Genomic DNA, 18,573 nt, shown 5'->3' on the forward strand with positions numbered 1-18,573 from the left:
CTCTCCTGTGTTGCACCCTCTGTTGTACTGAATATAATGTTTCATTTTAGTATTTAACATCATACCAATTAGTTATTTGGTACTCTGTTAGTAAATGGTGAATTAGAACCAATAAACATGTTTTTCCATTGTTATATCCTATTTTTTGGTGTTTTTGTTCAGAGGGTGGGAACGAATTCATTTGGATTTAGTTCATTTCAATGGGAAAAGTTGATTTGAGAAATGAGTAAATCGACATACATGTTCAGTCCTGGAACACCGCAAGCTCGTATCTCAAGGTATTACTGTATCGGTGCATCCCTGTAAATATAGAATAAAAAAGCAAGTTGCAAATACAAAATGGATAAATATCTAAAACAATTCAATGGATGTGACATGTTAAAAAAACAATCCTTGGCTACGTTTACATGGAGCAAATTTCTTTCAATACATCAGAGTTCGGATTCAAATTGTGATCGGGTGCACTTGACACTTTTGGTCGGAACAAATTATTTTGACATGCCGGAAATAGTAGGAGAAGAAGAGGGTGTGGTGACGTTGCAAAACTCCGCTTTTGTATTTGTTACCGTTAATTTTAAAGATGAGAATCCAGCTGTTTGTTCTTCTGCCTACGATGATGAACCGAGGGCGCCTGTAGGAGGACAACTTTGGACTTCTAAGAGCTTTTTGTGCCTTCCAAGAATAACACAAACGTGTACTGAGATCACAGTCGCACTCTGAAAACATTTTGTTCCGTAATTTTGGAGTATTTTTGGATTAGAAATTGACATAATGCATCCCTTTTTTTGGAATAAACTCTTGGTTAGGTCGGATTGTTGCGAATGCGCCTGTTCACAAAGCATTTTTATTCCCATCTGGCTCTGAAAACCCAAAAATGCGTCAATGTAAACACAGCCAATGAGTCAAGACGATGTCAGGGTAACATCAATTCCCGAGTATGTAAGTACTGATCAAGCTGAAATGGGTAAAGATATCTCTTTACATGGCTTTCAACAAAGGCTAGATTCACACATTTATTGAATAGAATTAAGGTAATACATATTTTGGTGTTTAGTTTTTTTTTTGTACTGCATCTGTATTCCAACAATAGAATATCTACCAAAAGGAATTTGCAGGGTGTAAAACATTCAAGTGATGTTCTACTCTAAACAATGACTGCCATAGGTAAATTGGAAGCCCAAAAATGTCATTCCCAATATGAACACAATGACAACAATGCAGTGTGTGAAAAATCAATCTCACAAATTGAATGATGAAGTGTTCACGAAAGCGTAAAGAAAATCTCTTGCTGGAAATGTTCAAACAGCCTGTTTCTCAAGTCAAATACAAGTTGACATTTCATTACGATTGTACTTACCTGCGTGGACCTGGACTCCACATGGGAAGAACATGAGAGAAAAACATTTATTTTTCCTCAGTTTTTGACCCCCACCCACCCTCTTCATCCATAACTCCGATTAAGTTACCGTATTTTCAGGCTATAAGGCGCACCGCATTATAAGGCGCACCCTCAATGAACGACATTTTTTCCATATATAAGGCGCACTGTCTATTTTGGAGAAAATTTAAGACTTTTAAGTGCGCCTTATAGTCGTGAAAATACGGTAATTGCTATTGACTTTCAGGTATGAAGCACTCACTACACAGTCACCTCTAGAGCCAGCCATTGTTGATGTTTTGGATATTTTTGTATAAAATCTTGCAGTGGGGGAGGAGCTATATGATGGAAGATTTTGTGAACTAAGATGGCGTCTACATATTTAACAGTATTGTTTCAGTTCAGGCGTTTGTGTTTTTTTAATATCTGACTGGTGGTTTTTCGTTTTTGGTTTTCTGTTTTTTCCATATATAAAGCGCACTGGATTGTAAGGTGCACTGTCTATTTTGGAGAAAATTTAAGACTTTTAAGTGCGCCTTATAGTCGTGAAAATACGGTACATGGTTGATGATGATCGCAATTGGAGCAATGTGCAATATGAACTAGTACACCCCATTTGAAAAATACTATTCCTATAATAATAAATAATTTTGATGAATTGAATCTTATGCGGTAAACTTAATAAATATTGTTCGCCAACATAAAATTCCGTCAAACTGGATTGCATGTGTTCTAGTGAAAATTGATTTTAAATTGGCAGCAGAAGGATAAAAAGAGCTACAATCTGACGTCTAACATTGTCATTTGCACTAAGAGAGTTAAAAAAAACGCTGTTATTGATTATTTTCGTAACAACAAATTGTGTTGGACAAATAACACTTATTGTATGTACGTGCATGTTCACGATGTTATTGTATTGCACACAAAATTGATTTTGAAGAAAATTCAAGGTTTCATAACAAATCTCTTCGCATTGTACTCATTCATGTTGAGCACAGCAGCAACAAGTTGTTTCAATTATTGTGCTTTATTTAAAATGAGATAATCCAGTGATATCCCGATTTAAGAGTTTAACTTTTTTTTTAAACATGCTCAGTACTGAAAATGTGCCTCTCCCCTGGAACGAATGGAAATGCCATTCATCTATCCTTGTGCTCTTTCTGCTAAGCCTGTGAAAGATAAAAAAAATTATATATATGCCAACTAGTATTCTATCATTTTATGTCTACATGATCACAGATTGCAGTGAAAACATTTCCATATCAAAATGTTTTCAATTATGATTTTCATAATTCCACATTTTGATATGAACATTTCGCAGTTCTTCCTCTATAGCGAACTCGTAAAGAAACCCATCCGAATCCTATAGAGTACACCTCAATAGGTATTGCACTTTGGAGAAGAAACCAGATTTAATTCACACCTGTTCGAATATTGGTGTCTGATAATATCGCATTAATAATTGGGCCATATTTTGCACGTAAAGTTGAACTTGGCCGGTAGAAATTCCTGCTCCGTCTCCCCTAAGAATCCGAGACTAACCGATTGACATTCAGTGCACAGCGGCTCACATCTGTGTGCTCTTAATGTGTTCTAAAGAGGCCTGCATCCTCCCTAATCAGCTCACTTAAATGACAACGACGACGACCCGCCCGATAATGCTCTATTGGATGCTAGCACGTTGCGCTGTTTGGAGGTGCCGCGCTGACCTGCACCTTATCTCCCTGACAAAGACGTGTGTTCTAGTTTTGTTTATTTTCCCCTTTTCTCTTTTGAATGGAGGTGTCTAGTCACATACAGGTCTTAGCAAGAAAGAAAGTTCGAGAAATCCAAGCTGCCATTAAGGTACGTCTGGCTTTGCCCAGTTACAGGGGGCTTTTCATTGCCATGGTTACAGGCTCTTCCTTTGTTTTCCTCCCCTCCCCTACCCCGCAGGTGTCTAGTCACATTCAGGTTCTCGCCAGAAGGAAATCTCGTGAGTTTCATTCCAAGCTAAAGGTATGCGCTTTTCTGCTTTGGGGCTTGTTTGTTGCTGTTCGTCTGAACTCAAAGACCCTCTCTCTCCCTTTGGGTATCATTCTGCTGTTGACTTTCCTCCTTTATGTCTCTAACACTCTTTCAACTTGTCCGTCCATCTCACCTTTCTACTCTGTTTTCACGCACATCTATCTTCACACTCATGTTTTTTGAGCGACCCCTATACATCCCAAGGGTCTACATAATTAGACATAGTTATCATGACGATAATAACAGTTTTGCTCCCATGACTAAGACTCATTGGTCATAAAAACATGGTCAATGCTTCATTTATCGGATCATGCCAGCATATGTCGTTTACATTATTTCAATTTTAAATGGTGCGGCCCAGTGAACGAGTGGTTAGCGCGTCGGCCTTTGAGTTTTAGGGACGAGGGTTCGATCTAGGTCGGTCTTCACTGTGTGGAGTTTGCATGTTTTCCCGGGCTTGCGTGGGTTTTCTCCGGGTACTCCAGTTGCTTCCCATTATCCAAAAATATTCTTGGTAGGTTGGTTGAACAGTCTAAATTGGCCCTGCGTATGGGATGTCCGTCTGCTTGTGCCCTGCGATTGGCTGACCGATGATTCAAGGTGTTAGCTGGGATAGGCTCCAGGACCCCCTGCAACCCTTGTGAGGTTAAGCGGTTCCAAAAATGAATGAATGATTCATAAATGTGTGATAGAGACTGACAAGGCAATTATGTGAGATTTTCAAAAATATTAATTTGAGCGGCAATGAATGAGGATTTATTTATTGATCCTTTCAATTTCTTTATTAAATATAGTATTTAATTTCCTGCCAACAATGGGCACTTGAATATGTAGCCAGCCATCGCAGGGCACAAGGAGACAAAGGACAACTATTCACGCTCACATTCATACCTTGGGGTAATTTAGAGTGTTCGACCAATCCATCACGCATGTTTTGGGGCCATGGGAAGAAATAGGGCTACCCAGAGAAAACCCACACGAGCCCGGGGAAAACATGTCCACTCCAAAACCGATCGTGAATTATGAGTTAAGAGCTTCCAGATTGTAAATTGCCACTTTTGGTCAAGGGCTTCAATAGGGAAAGCATGCTTGCACCCGCTGTTTGACAATTGGCTTCGAGCTACGGAGCTGAGACACTTGCCCCTTAAAATAGGCATGGCAGATTGAGGGAAATGTGCGTAAATGAATAAATACAATCACAACACACCCGTTTTTGACAGTGTAACCTAAGTAAGCCCAGCTGTCAAAGGCTGGCCAGTTTTGCATTCAGGGCGCAGATTGGCTGCTAAGCAGAGAGTTGGTGAAATACCCTCCTCTGCTTTCCGTCCTCCCTTCAACCTGTTGGCAATTCAACAATGCTCTCACAGCACCCTGTGCGCATTTGCCCTCCTTTTTTTATATTTTTTTTCAGGGTTTCCCTTCAGATATTCCTTCTATTTTTTTTTACAAACATAGACAAATCAGCCAAATGCCCTAACGAGGCATATGAAATGCTACTCCAATTCATTGCTGAAGAGCAAATTCAGATGAGCAAGGATGAAAGATGTATTGTGCTTTTATTTAGAGGGGACGACTAGTATACATTTTGACTTTCACACTTAGTTGTTTCACCGGCAGTGTATTGCGTTGCCGATAATGACGCCTCATTAATCTGTGGCGTGTCTGTGTTTAAAGAGCCACCGAGTGAGACAGCCACATGAATGCCTGCATTTTCAGAGGCACAGGCAGCTCTGTGAGGAAAAACAGACGGCTTTTGTATGAATCCCTGTCTTTTCTCATTTAGAGCAAATTAGACTCCAGTGGCAAAGAGATCGACGAGTGTGCCCTTCCTTTTTGTGGGCAGAGGGGTGGGAGTGTGGGGGTCATCAATGAAAACCTGCTGCTTCTCCTCATGTCTATGGCAACTCTGGAAAATTAGTCAGTATATGCCGCTCTTGTTTTTGTTTCCACGATGATTAGCTGACAGCGTGGCATTGGCGCTTGGAGGACTCGCTCATTTATCTCTCGATGTTCAATTGGGTTTTTGTTGTTGTTGTTCTTGTTGTTGTTATTATTACATTTCATTGACCAGGATAGTAAAATGAAATAATCAAGTACATGTTGATAATTTATGAACCAAATTTGCAGTCTCCTGGTCCCAATAGGCCTTCTCCTCTCCTTTTAAAATTGTTCCTTTCTTTTGCTCATTTAATGAAGTATATTACTACATCATTGGCAGGATAGATAAAAACTTGGTAGTGTCATACTTGAACTTTTTTATGACCAATGTTTTGACGTGAGGATTTATAATTTAATGAGAACATCACAATAACTACAATTCATATCATGTTTTTTTTATGCAACTTAGAGAGAAAATCTTAAATTTTGGGAAAGGGGTATCAAAACCACTTAAATGGAAAAAAAACAGCTCTATGCGAATTAAGCACAGTCAGAGAATTATATAAACATGCTTAATAGACATTGTCTACAAAAACATTTCCTGATTTCAGTGTGAGAATGATACTCCTCTTCCAGACGTGATAATTCCATATGTTTATGTGTAAATTACAAAACATTTGAAAATGTGTTTGGACTGCTTCAAGTAGTAAATCTACAATGTAATTTTTTATGTTTACTTTCAGGTCACAAGTATGGTAAGCATTGACTATGCCTCTGTTTCTGCTTTATTTATTCATTTTATTTTAATGCCTTGCTATGCTGAAGCTGGTTTTGGTCCTTTGATTTTGGCATTTTATTAATCCCTTTTTGTGCCATCCTGTCTTTAGCTGGACTAACCTGTGTTGCATTGTCACTTCATCTGCTCTCTTTCTCTAGCTGGGGTGTTTGCACTCCCACAATAAGAATGTTGCATTAAAAAAAAAAAAAAGGTTCAATCAAACTAATTGTGCCGAATGCAAATAAAATCAAACTGCATCTGAAAGCACTACTTGAAGCTCTCACTATGAGTCTGTGCTTTCTTTAATAAGCACATCTACATGGCATGTTTAATTACCTCTATCAAATAAAAAAAATGATTCCCATCTAAAGAGAATTTCCGTCCTTCAAATTTACTCGACAAAATTATTTAGTGTTTCAATTTTTTTTTTAACTTTCTGGTTGTTGTAGCCTTGATAGAAGTGCTGCTGCTACTTGGATGTTTTTTCTTTTTTTAACTTAACAAGCATTTTTTTTTTGCTGTAGTGCATACCACTACTAATTATTGTAAATTGAATTTCATGCTTTCATTGTTTGGCGCATTCCATTAAAAAGACACACAAAAAAAGAAACCTCACACATCAAAAGCCATGCTTTTTTTTTCATTTTCTTTGTTAACCTGCTTGCGTCATTTTAGAGGTCAGTGGTGCTTTCAAGTGTATTTACTTTAGTGTGTTCTGGTCGTTGCTACCTAACCCCCTCCCTCCCCTTGTGCTTTTTTTTATGCGAACACCAAGCCTTTTGTGTGTGATATTACAGGACCAGGCCGTGAAGGACAAAGCCCTCCAGAGTATGGCCTCCATGTCGTCGGCGCAGATCGTCTCCGCCACGGCTATTCACAACAAACTGGGCCTGCCCGGCATCCCGCATCCAGCGTTCCCTGGAGCAGCGGTGAGGGCCTCCTCGCACCCAGACACCTCCCGCTATTGATCGGTCCTGTTCAGCTTCACGCGGGGCGGCCACGGGGTCCACGCCGGGGCCAAATCACATTACACACCAGGCTTTGCTGATCCGCCCCAATCAGATAAGCACATGATCAGAAGGAGTGTTAGTAGAGATAAGTTCTTAGCCAGAACCCAGAGCCATTTTCATCTTGCCTCAGAAGGGCCTCACCATTGGCTTTTCTTTGTTGTCTATTAATATCTAATTCATCCTTGTATCTAATTCTTTAGATATGGCAAGGGATGATATCGACGAGTCAGCCAGGATCCTCACAAGAGTAAGTGCTTGCGTAAGTCTGCGAAAACAAGGGTTAACATCTTTTGGGTTCACATTTGGACTAAATTGACGGTTGGCTTCTGTTAGAGATGGAAAAAGACTGCATTTTCAACACAATGAGTGACAAACACATTTTTAGGGGACTTATTTGAATACTATAAAACTTTCAATAAGATATTTTAAACTGATGATGAGAGCCATTGATTTTTTTTACCAGGTGGCAATAGATAGAAAATAAGATACGTAAGAGAAAAATGCTGAAAAAAAACAATTGCCCTTACTGTAAAGCATGTCAGAGGTTGTTTAGTTATTTTAATGGGTTACATTGTTACAGTCAGTTTAAGTGTATATATTTTCAGGTCATATACATATATTATTTAATGTATGTATTTAATATTCGTATATTATTTACTGTGAAGTGAGTCAAGTTGAACATTTAATTTTGTATTTAATCTTCTGTTATGTTGTGCATTACCAATACATCAGGAACAAACTAATATTTTTGTCATTAGAACTATTAAGAATTCATATTTTTAAATGCGTTCTCATTCATTCATTTTTTGAACCGCTTTATCCCCATTAGGGTCGCGGGGGGTGCTGGAGCCCATCCCAGCTGATAGGCGGGGGGCACCTCAAATTGGTGGCCAGTCGATCGCAGGGCCACATTTAAAATAATACAATAATTCAAATTTCCAAATAATAATACAACAAATAAAGACTAAAAGACTACAAATCTGAATAATATGCTAAGTAGTGTTTTCTATGTAAACCTGAAAAACTAATTCTACACAAAAATCTTTTTAACTTAAATTAATTTCAAATTTTGGCTTCGTTCATCATATACTCAATTTTTTTCCAAGAATTTCATTTCTGTTCATCCCTAATATTTTATAAGAACGATATGAACTAGGAGAAAATGTCAAGAAATGATTGCTGGTATCCCCCCATCCGCCACCAATCCCACTGAAACATGATCCTTCCATTCCATTTAACATGGTGCCAAGGACATATTTTCATTGGTTTGCCGTTTCCTTTTTTTTTTTTTTTGCAGCATCAAACCTTTCACCCAGCAAGCCTATCCCATCCAGCCTGCAGTCACAACGGCAATTTCAAGTGAGTATTATGGTCACTATAATGGAACACCATGTCATGCTCATCCCAAAGACCCTCATTTTCAAAGAATGAGGTGAATGATAATCAATTTTGACACCTCTCATTATTCCACGGTCCCCCGTAGGCTACGAGCCCACCGCCGCTTCTGCTCCGACGGCGCCAGCTTGGCAGGGCCGTTCTATTGGTACAACCAAACTGCGACTGGTGGAGTTTTCTGCCTTTCTGGAGCAACAGAGAGACCCAGATTCGGTAAAAAAAAAAAAGAACGTTAATCATGACATCTGACCCTTTTCCACACCACCTTTATTATGCTTTTTTGTTTCCTTATCAATTCACTGGGACTAAGAATTTATGCTGATGGCCAAAGAGAGTGAAGAGAAACACTGTAAGGACATGCATAAAAGATGTTTTTCTTTCAATCAGCTGTCCTCCAAAACATTTGATTCGCATATGCAACACGTGCTTTTGGAATTCATCTTTTTATTCAAAAGGAAATGTTTGCATGTCGTTTTGGTTTTGTGTATTCGCTGTTACATGCAAGCTTCCATCGATCTGAGACTTCAAGGTAACAGAATGGAAACGGTAACAGGTCGTTGGCTATCACATGGACATAACAAGGATACCTAGTCTAGGAAATGTAAATGTGGCGTCACGATTTACATGTATATATTTATTTATTCTAATCCAAGGACTTGCTAGTTCTTATGAAAATCTTACCGGTATTTACTCCTAAATGACTGCTATTCATTCACTGGAAGCCCACCCAGTTTGGTGGGGGGTCTGTTGTTGTCAATAACAGTCAAACATCAATCACCGATTGTTAACCAAATAGATCCTTGATGATAAACACTACTTTTCAGCGCAATTTGTGACTATAATACACCTTTCATTTGTCCTTTTCAGTACAACAAGCACCTCTTTGTGCATATCGGGCAGACCAATCATTCCTACAGCGACGCCCTGCTGGAGTCCGTGGACATTCGGCAGATTTATGACAAATTTCCCGAAAAGAAGGGAGGACTAAAGGAGCTGTATGGAAAGGGACCCCAAAATTCTTTCTTCCTTATAAAGTTTTGGGTGAGTGAAGTTACTTTTGCTTTTTGTTGGTATAATATTTTTTTACAAATGAAAAGAATGAAGTGAAATGAAAAGAGGAGGTTTCATCCAAGATGTCTATCAGTAGCCTACTTAGAGAAGATTGTGTGTTGATTGTTTACAGAGCACGTTAGGCTATATTTGGATGGGCATAGCAGGAGAGCTTTTGATCAAAGCTCTCACTAATTCAGTCTAATATCTACAAACAATGCCGTGACCCGGTTGTGCCGCATAATGGCCCTTCCGACATGGCGCGTATTTCCTTCCCTAATGCAAAATGCTAACTAGCGGCGGTCAACAAAGTGGAGACCGCGTACTTGGATGCAAGTCCCCTCAAATTCCTTTTGAAGTGACTGGCCAATCTAAATTTCAAATGAAAGGCAGGATCTGCACAATAATGAATGTATAACTGCTCTGTTTAATGAAGGAGGAGAATGTCAGAGGCGGACGTCTCGGCTTTTTGTGGCTGTAATTAATGTGCGGGGCGGGGGGGGGGGGGGGGGGGGGGAGGCGGGCGCCCCTCTTGAAACATGGCTAAAAATCTTTTTCAAAATTTGCTATATATTTTTCTCTTCTGTTTTTATGGATGAACTCACCCTGCTCTCTTAAAAGTTGATTCCTCCTAATTCTGGATCTTTTCCATATAACATTGTAAAAATTGCCTTTTCTATTGTCATCAGATAAAAAAAGCAACAAAAGTAGAAATTTCACACATACCAATACAACAATAAATCTCCGCAATTATTTTTTTGCCACTTGCCATTTTGTGAAAAATGGATTTGCCGTTTGTCGTACATCCTACTAAGTTTTCCAGTACACAATAAGATATTTCCTAAAACCTGTCATTTTGTTTTTTTAGAATAATATTTAGCATTTCGCTTGTCCCTGAAATGGCCATCAATCTTAGCAGAGCCGCTTAGTCTAAATGGCACATTTCAGATATTCAAGATTTACAATTTAAAACAAGAAACAGTCAACTTGAATGGCTAAGATGATATCCACCTTCTTCACACTCTGTACGCTGCTCACACGTTACCTGCTTTTCAGGCCGACCTAAACTGCAACATCCAAGACGAGAGCGGCTCTTTCTACGGGGTCACCAGTCAGTACGAGAGTTCCGAGAACATGACCATCACGTGCTCCACTAAAGTGTGCTCCTTTGGCAAGCAGGTGGTTGAGAAAGTGGAGGTGAGACGTTTACACCTTACGCCCCCAAAAAAGCCTTCTAGCGCGCGCTCACTGCTTTTGCCATGCTTGTTTTTTTGTTTGTTTCAGACGGAATACGCACGGTTTGAAAACGGGCGTTTCATCTACAGGATAAGCAGATCCCCAATGTGTGAATATATGATCAATTTTATCCACAAGCTAAAACACCTGCCGGAGAAGTACATGATGAACAGTGTATTGGAGAACTTCACTATCTTACTGGTGAGAGATTTTTCTAATTTTAAACACAATTTGGAGCAACATTAGCATCAATATTTTTCAGATACAGTATTTCCCAAAATGTATCTGCTGAGGCATATATTTGACAATAGAAAATCTCCCCAAATTTTTTTTCTCCAAAAGTACTAAAATAATTTAGTTGAGCATACTATGAAGCTGTCATGTGAATGGCAAGAAGTGGAGGTTAATTTCCGCTATTTTGCGAATAGACCTTTTATCCTTCACTTAGTGTACGTCCTTGGCACTAAAAGATGGACAAAGATACATTTGCAGTAACTCATCATTTTTAGACTGATTTATAGAAATGGGATTAATAGAAAAGGGGTTATTTCCCAGTACGGTGGTTGAGAATGTCTCCTGATTCTAGAAATCACACAAGGCAACCTCTGACTGAATGTTTGTTAACAAGTACACCGTGTCATTTGGAAATGGTTGGGAAAAACTTCTTTTGGGGTCATAAACAAGCAATTTGCAAGTCAAAATCTCCCTTAAAGGTCCTGTAAATTCAGATTAGAATACACAGTAGTTAAGTCATTGTTTGCTCTCATAGTATTAAATACATTACGTGCCTTAATGATAATGACATCCAATTCATTTAATTCAATGGCGTCTGATGCATTCAATGACTTCTGTTGTTTTTGTGCTAAACTCCAACCATTGAAATTGTGTTAAAAATGTCAAACTTTCTCTCATGGAACCAAAATCAAATCTCCCAAAAACACGGGTGCAAATGCGAGCAAAACAGAGACACCATTTTGGTTCTTCAAGTTTGCCTATTTTTTGGCAGGTGGTGACCAACCGGGACACACAGGAGACCCTCCTTTGTATGGCGTGCGTGTTTGAAGTGTCAAACAGCGAGCATGGCGCCCAGCACCATATCTACAGACTGGTAAAAGAATGAATCTCCTTTTTTTTTTTTCCCTTCCTCAAAGACTCTCCGATGTCCTGACAAGTGGCAGTGCCTCTCTCGCTCAAAATCAAACCCCCACACCGCTGTCCTCTCGCGACCCCAACTCTTTTCTTATCGCTGTGTGTTATTTTTGTGTCGTGTGACTGCCGCTGTGATTTGCGTGTCAGGTGTTTCAATTTTTCTTATTCTTTGTTCCACTACGGGGAGATCTCCTCCGGAGATCACGTAGACCTTTATAACTGTAGCTTTCACCTACAAAATTGACATTTCTAATTTGGTCAATGGGAACTCACTTTGGTCTGCTTTTTTTTTCCCCCCTTCTTCTTCTTTGTCTGTATATATTAAGCTGCTGGCATTTTGGTGCCGGCGGCTTGATGTGGTCTGTGTAATGTTTGAGTGTGTTGAACATACTTTTTTAATGTATACCAGACATGCAGCCCGTAGAGCTCCAAAGACAATGACCGTACACACTAAATTTGCAACAAAATGAAGTCATCTTACTTTCCTTGCGTACACACAGCGACACAGTCACTGCAGTTGGATTGCACTCAACAACAACAAAAAAGACACTACGCTCACTTTGCTGCCTTTGCTTGTGGATGTAAAGGAGCCATACGTAAGATTTGGACTTTATCTAAATGGTCCTAACATTTCAGTAGACGTCTTTGGGGCCTAATTGTAACACAGTTCTCAATGGATACGCCGAGATTTCTCCATTTTAAAAACCAGTAAAAGTTGATGTTTTGATTGTGTGTTTATAACAGATGCCCCGCCCTCCAATAATCAGCCGATTAGTTCTATGTCTGCATTGAGCTTTGTAAGGCTGCAACAACTTTTACAAACAGTTTGAATTAACAATGTTGTCTGCCACTACAGCAAAAAAAACAAAACAAAAAACCTCCACCTTAAATCCAATCTCAAATGACTTCTAAAACCTAGGATATGCTTCAAAAAGCCTTCAATCGATGGGGACAAGTGAAAACAAAAAAAGGATTGATGATGGATGCCCAAGTTGGGTGATTTCTCAGCAACAGGTGATATACCCTTAAGTTTTTCTTTCATACATGGTTAACTGACATTTGAAACATAGACAAAGTTATACATGCTCATCCTATGGGTTTTAGCATGTGGATCTGTTGAAAGATTAGATTAAACTTTAATAATAGTAATTAAAATGGCGAAAAATAATTATTTGCATACCAAATTAAGCCCATTGCAATTGAAATGCCACTGGTCTCACATATGGCTCCTTTTCAAGAAAACATTTCAAGCTGGAAAACATCCTTGTTCTTACTTAACAGGTTAAAGGACAGCAAGACATAAACTGACTCATCCGAAAGCACTTTTCTTTACAACACTAACAACTCGCCTCACACTCCATTCACATTAACGTGGCCTATGCCGCCCCCGGGCCTTAAACAGCTGTGCGATCTCCAAGAGACGCGGCTAAAACTGTGAGCCGTCGTCCCGTGAGTGCTCCGCCTGTACGAGATTTCCCCCCCCCTCCTTTACAGTCTGCCAAAGCGTTGAGACTGCAGTGCCTTAGCGTATAGAGTCCAACTTTATCCTTAATCAGGCTGATACGGGCAAACTCATCCACCAGGACATGCCTCCATTTTGAAAGAAACAAAATCAAAACAACTCAGATGAAAGTAAAGTTGTATTTTTCTCAACAAAAAAAAAATAATAATAATAATATATTCCCTGAATCTCAGTTTTTCTATGAAGTCTGGTAAAAATTTCCTGATGTAGAGGTAACTTAGTATAAAAAAAAGAATAAATAAACACATACTCTTACTCTTTTAACTTGGTGTGAATGGTAGCGAAAAGTGCCTTTTGCAATTTCCAATTCCAGGTGACACAAAAACAAAATGTCGCTAGACCAAAACTGAGATGAAACAAAGTACCGCATTGCCTTTTTCTTAAAGCAGGGACACGTTTCATCGGGTCACGATGTCATTCAAAAAAAAAAATGGAAGAATATGTCGCGCGTCATGGCTCGTTTTATACGTGAAAAGAATTATGTAAGACATTTGTTTTTGGATTGTTTTTTTGTTCATGTACACAAAAGAACTCAACAACATATGTTCTTTATCCTCTGCGACGAACCATCATGGCTGATAAGGTGGGAGTATAGCAGCTATCTGTGTAATGCTCCCCTCTGGTGGTGAAGCTAAATGGTTGTTTACCTCTTTTTGATTCAAATGGACTAATTTATGGTCCATTTCTACCAATAAATACACATTACTCAATTTAATCATTAGTATGTGTTTAAGCTACGACATACACATTTGAACCACTTTTGTAATATTATTTGGGAAAATGATGCCTTTTGTGTACATGAAGCAAAAAGGACTGCATTTATTTTCATCAAGCGTATAAACACTCGGGGAAAAAGGCGACATATTTTGTCATTGAATATAAAACACGTCCCTGAGAGGCGTCAAAATTAATACACACGTCCTGAAGGATCGTCCCACTTCACTTATATTTGGATTGCATTCAGGATGTCAAACTGCTTAAAGCTGAAGCCGTTTAACAAAACACCACAACACTTGCAGGTTCAAGTGTTTAAAAAAAGAAAATAAAAATATATATATGTGTATATACACATCCATATACATATATATATATTTTTTTCCTCATCTCAGAGTGGACTACTTTTTCACACTTTTTGTTTGATGAATGATCTGTGGTGGATGCACATAAAAGTTGATTCATTGTTTTGCCAACACTTTCTTAAGGACACTGTGCTCTTTTATTGGAATTTCTGTGTATCTGTTCATGTATTGATCTGTACATGTTTTCTTCTTGTACGTACTCATATACTGTTTTATGGTCGTGCTTGTGTATATTATGATGGTCGTTGTTTCACTGCTGGTACAATACATGTTGACGTGTGGTTTCGGCGTTACAATGACGAGATCGATGCCTTTTGCGGCCTGGAATGTTTGCCACCTTTTGATGTGACACTCAAATTCAAAAGAAAAGATGAAAAATATATAAATTAAAGAGCTAATATGTTTTTGGGCATGGCTGCAAGAGTATCAGCAGTTTTTTTTATTTGTTTGGGATTTTGTCAAGAAAGAAGGTACTGGTACCATTCTGATCGTCTCCAAATTGTGGCTTTAAGGTGATTTCACTTCACATAGCTCGCACACCTTTTGTGTTTTGTGTGCACACTTGTTCTTGTAAAAAGGTGCTTTGTACAAAAAAGAAGAAGATATCATTGCATTTCTTGGTACAGATGTGTGCTATCTTTTCATATCTACGACAGTAACGTAAAGAGGCTCTGCTATGTTTGTATGTTTTGCATAATTATGATGATGATGATGGTCTTGTCTTTGCTGTAACATTATGATGCCTTCTTGATAATTCTAGATATTTTGTAGATCATTTTTATGTATGCAATATTGCAGCTAATTAAAATTTTAAACTACCTTTTTGTGGTGTTCCATTGGTTTGATGCTTGTGTATGAGCAAATCTCAACGCTAGATGTCGTTAAATGCTTGAAAAACTGTTAACATTTCCCCCATGAAATGAAAGGGATAAAATAATATGATCAAACATGATATAAAGGCAATATGGGATACATATTTTATTGTGGCCTTGAAAAAGTGAATTAATGTGACAAGGGAATAATCTGGTCAATTAAATAAATGAAAATATAAAAATATAACTTGATCTAATACACAGATATCTTCCATAAATACATTAAAACTGTCTAGGTTGTTTACTAGTTGTGAAAGATAATGTTTGATAGCGATTAAAGAGGTCAAATTGTGTACATTTTGTCCTGCTATTTGAATGTGATTGAACATAGCAATTCCCAACTGTCTTTTTCTTATTACTGTAGGATATTTGAGCACTCTAATCGTGAATGGTTGTCCTTGTCTCCTCTGCCCCCTGAATACCTGTAGCTATCTGTGATAGGCTCCAGCACCCCCTGCGACCGAATGAATGAATGCAAAGTTTGCAAACTTGGAGGAAGCTGCACAAATCCATTCATTCCGTTCATAGGCCCAGCGGCAGTCACGTGATCCAATCAAGCGTTGACTCGACGGTGTCCCAAACAAAAAGTCCTTCTAGTAACCACTTCGCCGCACGTGTTTTTAATTAATGACGCCCGATTGGACGCCGGAATCCGACCCTGGAATTGTGATGGATTCCCTAGGCGGGCGCATCTCGGTGTGGGTGCGAGCCGAGGAGAAGCTCGTCCTGGGCTTGTCCAAGCGCACCACCTGTGCCGACGTTCTCAAGGCGCTTTTGGAGGATCTCGGCAAGTCCGACGACCACCACCAGCGCTACTGCATCGCCGAAAAATGGCGTGGCCTGCTGAGGATTCTCCCCGATCGCACCAGGATTTGGCGTCTGTGGGTGGCTTGGGGAGAAGAACGACACCGGGTGAGGTTCGTGCTCGTGGGCAACTGCCCCTGCAGCGAGGCGCACCTGGTCTCTCTACCCAAATCCGACCCCCTGTCCCCCAAATGGACCCCCACGGTGGAGATCCCGCTCGACAGGCAGTGCCGGATCGTCACGAAGGCGTTCAGAAAGTTGGGGAAGATGCAGAAGAAGCGGTCGTCTTCTGCCTGGTCGGACAAGATCCAGGCTTGGGCGCGTCTGGTGGTCTCCCAGGACCGCACCATCCGGCGACAGGCGCTCCGGATTCGGCAGCTGGATGCGGAGATTGAAAAGAGGGAGGCCCAATTGCATTTGGAGCGGGCTCGAACCCACGGCCCAAATTATGTGCAGGACGCCTATTTGTCAGACGAACAGGGAGAAGCAGCAGCAGCAACTAAGGATTCCGGACAGATACGCTCTTCGGAAGACCTGCTACACTTGTGTGCTCGGGTATTTATCATTTTCGTACCTCAAGCGTAACTTTTCAATTATATTCTATTATCAGTTCCACTAATAACCCATGAAATCACGGATAATCCCACATTTTCTCCACTCTTACAAATCAGAAAAATTCCCAAAACATGAGTGGTTGGCTGCTTGAACAGGTCGGTGTCAAAGTGGTGGCTCGCGGGCCAAATCTGGCCCACTGCATCATTTTGTGTGGCCCGAGAAAATAAATGATGAGTGCCAACTTTCTGTTTTATGATGACATTCAAATGAAGATTGTAGATTATTTCCTGTGTTCCCTAATTTTAAATCAATAATTGCAAATATTTGTACTAATTTGAATGTCCAAAAATGATCTATCGGTTAGCACGATCGAGAAAGCTGTCAATTTATTAGTCTATTAATTTTGGCAGCCTAGTTGGAAGACATAACGGCCCTCCAGATGTAATTGAAACTACCACGTGGCCCGCAACAAAAAAATGAGTTAGACACTCCTGGTCAAAATTAGTTTTTATTTTGTTAAATTTGTCCCAGTTTTGAGTATTAGTATGGCTATTTTTCATTAAAATTCCAAAGTTGAGCACCAGCATTTCCCTTCCTGCTCATGGGTTCCACTCTGCTTTGCAGTCAAAGGCAAATCATGACAAATAGTTTCTTTCTATCCGCTTTAAAACAATAGTGTAATGATATCTTGAAATGATAGCTTTTATAAATAGTGTGCCACCTTAAGATTTTAATCACCGCTATCTGCCCACAGCAGTTTAAAAACAATAGGAGGTGGCAATGAGTGTTAGAAGAAAAAACAACGAAATCCAAAAACAAATTGATAATGATTATTAATTGGAATTATTATATATAAAATAACAGCATTAAAAATGATAAAATCAGTACACTACTAGTGTTGGATGTGCATTTTTTTTTAATGTCGGCAGCCTTTGACGGCGAGACATCTGTTCCAATTTAACTTGATTCGAGCAAATGATTAGTGACATCATTTTATCTTTTTTTCTCAGTGTCATGAAGTGCTCGTGGACATTTTCACGGGGCAGTTGGAGGAAGAGCCAGACGAGGACCCCGCACAGGTGAGACCCGGGGAGGAGGGCGAGCCGTCCCGGTCCTTCGTTGGGGGCCGAGACGAGATGTTGGTGAAGGAGAAGCTAGGAATATTGCTGGCCGCCACTCAGTACGTGGGCCTGGCCCTCCGCTCGGATTTGGAGGCTATTAGGGAAGATTTGGAGCTGAGCCGGCAGATTTGCGGCAGCCGTCAGGAGGAGATGAGGGATTTGCAGGAGAAAATCAACTCTTTGACTTTGGCCGAGGATGGGGCCCACCACCATAGGAGGACGGCTCAAGTGGACACGAGGAATTGGGCTGTGGAGAGGAAGAGCCAGTGGGTGGAGCAAGCCAGGGGTTACTCCAAATGTCACAGAGGGAACGACGACGACGACTCGGACACGGGCTTAAGCTCCCTCCACAGCCAGGAGTCCGATAGTCTCACCATCTACCAATCGCTGGTTTAGAACTGGATCAGACTAAAAAACAAACACTCCCCATTTTCTACTATGGAATTCCACGTATTCAACCAGTTTAGGGTTTAGGCTGCTGGAATAGCTTCCAGGACCCTTCGACCCTGGATGGGTGGATAATCCACGTACTGTATCTGGATTGAAATGCTCCAATGGGAACATTGTTCCTCGCTAGATCAGGTCTCGACTCTATCTCTGAGTTTAGGAGCAGACAAGTCTTATGTCTTTGTTCTTAAACTTTTCTATTCAAATAAAAATTCCAACAAAAACAAAAAGAAGCATCCCTCCGAATGTATAACTTGTCAGTCTCTGGTAACTCTGCCACAAAGAAGCCATA

At 39.9% G+C, this 18,573-nt stretch overlaps 2 protein-coding genes across 8 annotated transcripts in view; both read left to right on the forward strand.

Annotated features, from left to right (window-relative positions):
• tead1b (TEA domain family member 1b) overlaps positions 1-15,301 on the forward strand; it is a 38,395-nt gene extending 23,094 nt beyond the window's left edge. For 2 of the 6 annotated variants that reach the window (XM_077713776.1, XM_077713777.1), the window contains 10 exons: positions 3,161-3,376; positions 6,007-6,018; positions 6,839-6,970; positions 7,252-7,298; positions 8,349-8,410; positions 8,535-8,659; positions 9,314-9,487; positions 10,553-10,693; positions 10,781-10,933; positions 11,739-15,301. In XM_077713776.1, coding sequence (XP_077569902.1) covers positions 3,161-3,376; positions 6,007-6,018; positions 6,839-6,970; positions 7,252-7,298; positions 8,349-8,410; positions 8,535-8,659; positions 9,314-9,487; positions 10,553-10,693; positions 10,781-10,933; positions 11,739-11,852 — 1,176 coding nt within the window. In that variant the 3' untranslated portion in view covers positions 11,853-15,301. The remainder of the gene's footprint in view (positions 1-3,160; positions 3,377-6,006; positions 6,019-6,838; positions 6,971-7,251; positions 7,299-8,348; positions 8,411-8,534; positions 8,660-9,313; positions 9,488-10,552; positions 10,694-10,780; positions 10,934-11,738) is intronic. The other 4 variants (XM_077713778.1, XM_077713779.1, XM_077713780.1 and 1 more) reach the window with 4 other exon arrangements.
• Positions 15,302-15,844: 543 nt separating this feature from the next.
• Positions 15,845-18,470, forward strand: rassf10b (Ras association domain family member 10b). 2 transcript variants are annotated; one of them, XM_077713783.1, is made up of 3 exons: positions 15,845-16,713; positions 17,724-17,792; positions 17,895-18,470. In XM_077713783.1, the coding sequence occupies exons 1-3, from the start codon at positions 15,982-15,984 to the stop codon at positions 18,228-18,230; spliced, it is 1,137 nt and encodes a 378-aa protein (XP_077569909.1). In that variant the 5' UTR covers positions 15,845-15,981; the 3' UTR covers positions 18,231-18,470. The 2 variants fall into 2 exon arrangements, with proteins under 2 accessions (XP_077569909.1, XP_077569908.1); XM_077713782.1 differs by having other exon boundaries at positions 15,856-16,713; positions 17,724-18,470.
• The last annotated feature ends 103 nt before the right edge of the window (positions 18,471-18,573 follow it).

This window comes from Stigmatopora nigra, chromosome 3, assembly GCF_051989575.1.
Source record: "Stigmatopora nigra isolate UIUO_SnigA chromosome 3, RoL_Snig_1.1, whole genome shotgun sequence".
In the NCBI taxonomy this organism is placed as follows: Eukaryota; Metazoa; Chordata; class Actinopteri; order Syngnathiformes; family Syngnathidae; genus Stigmatopora; species Stigmatopora nigra.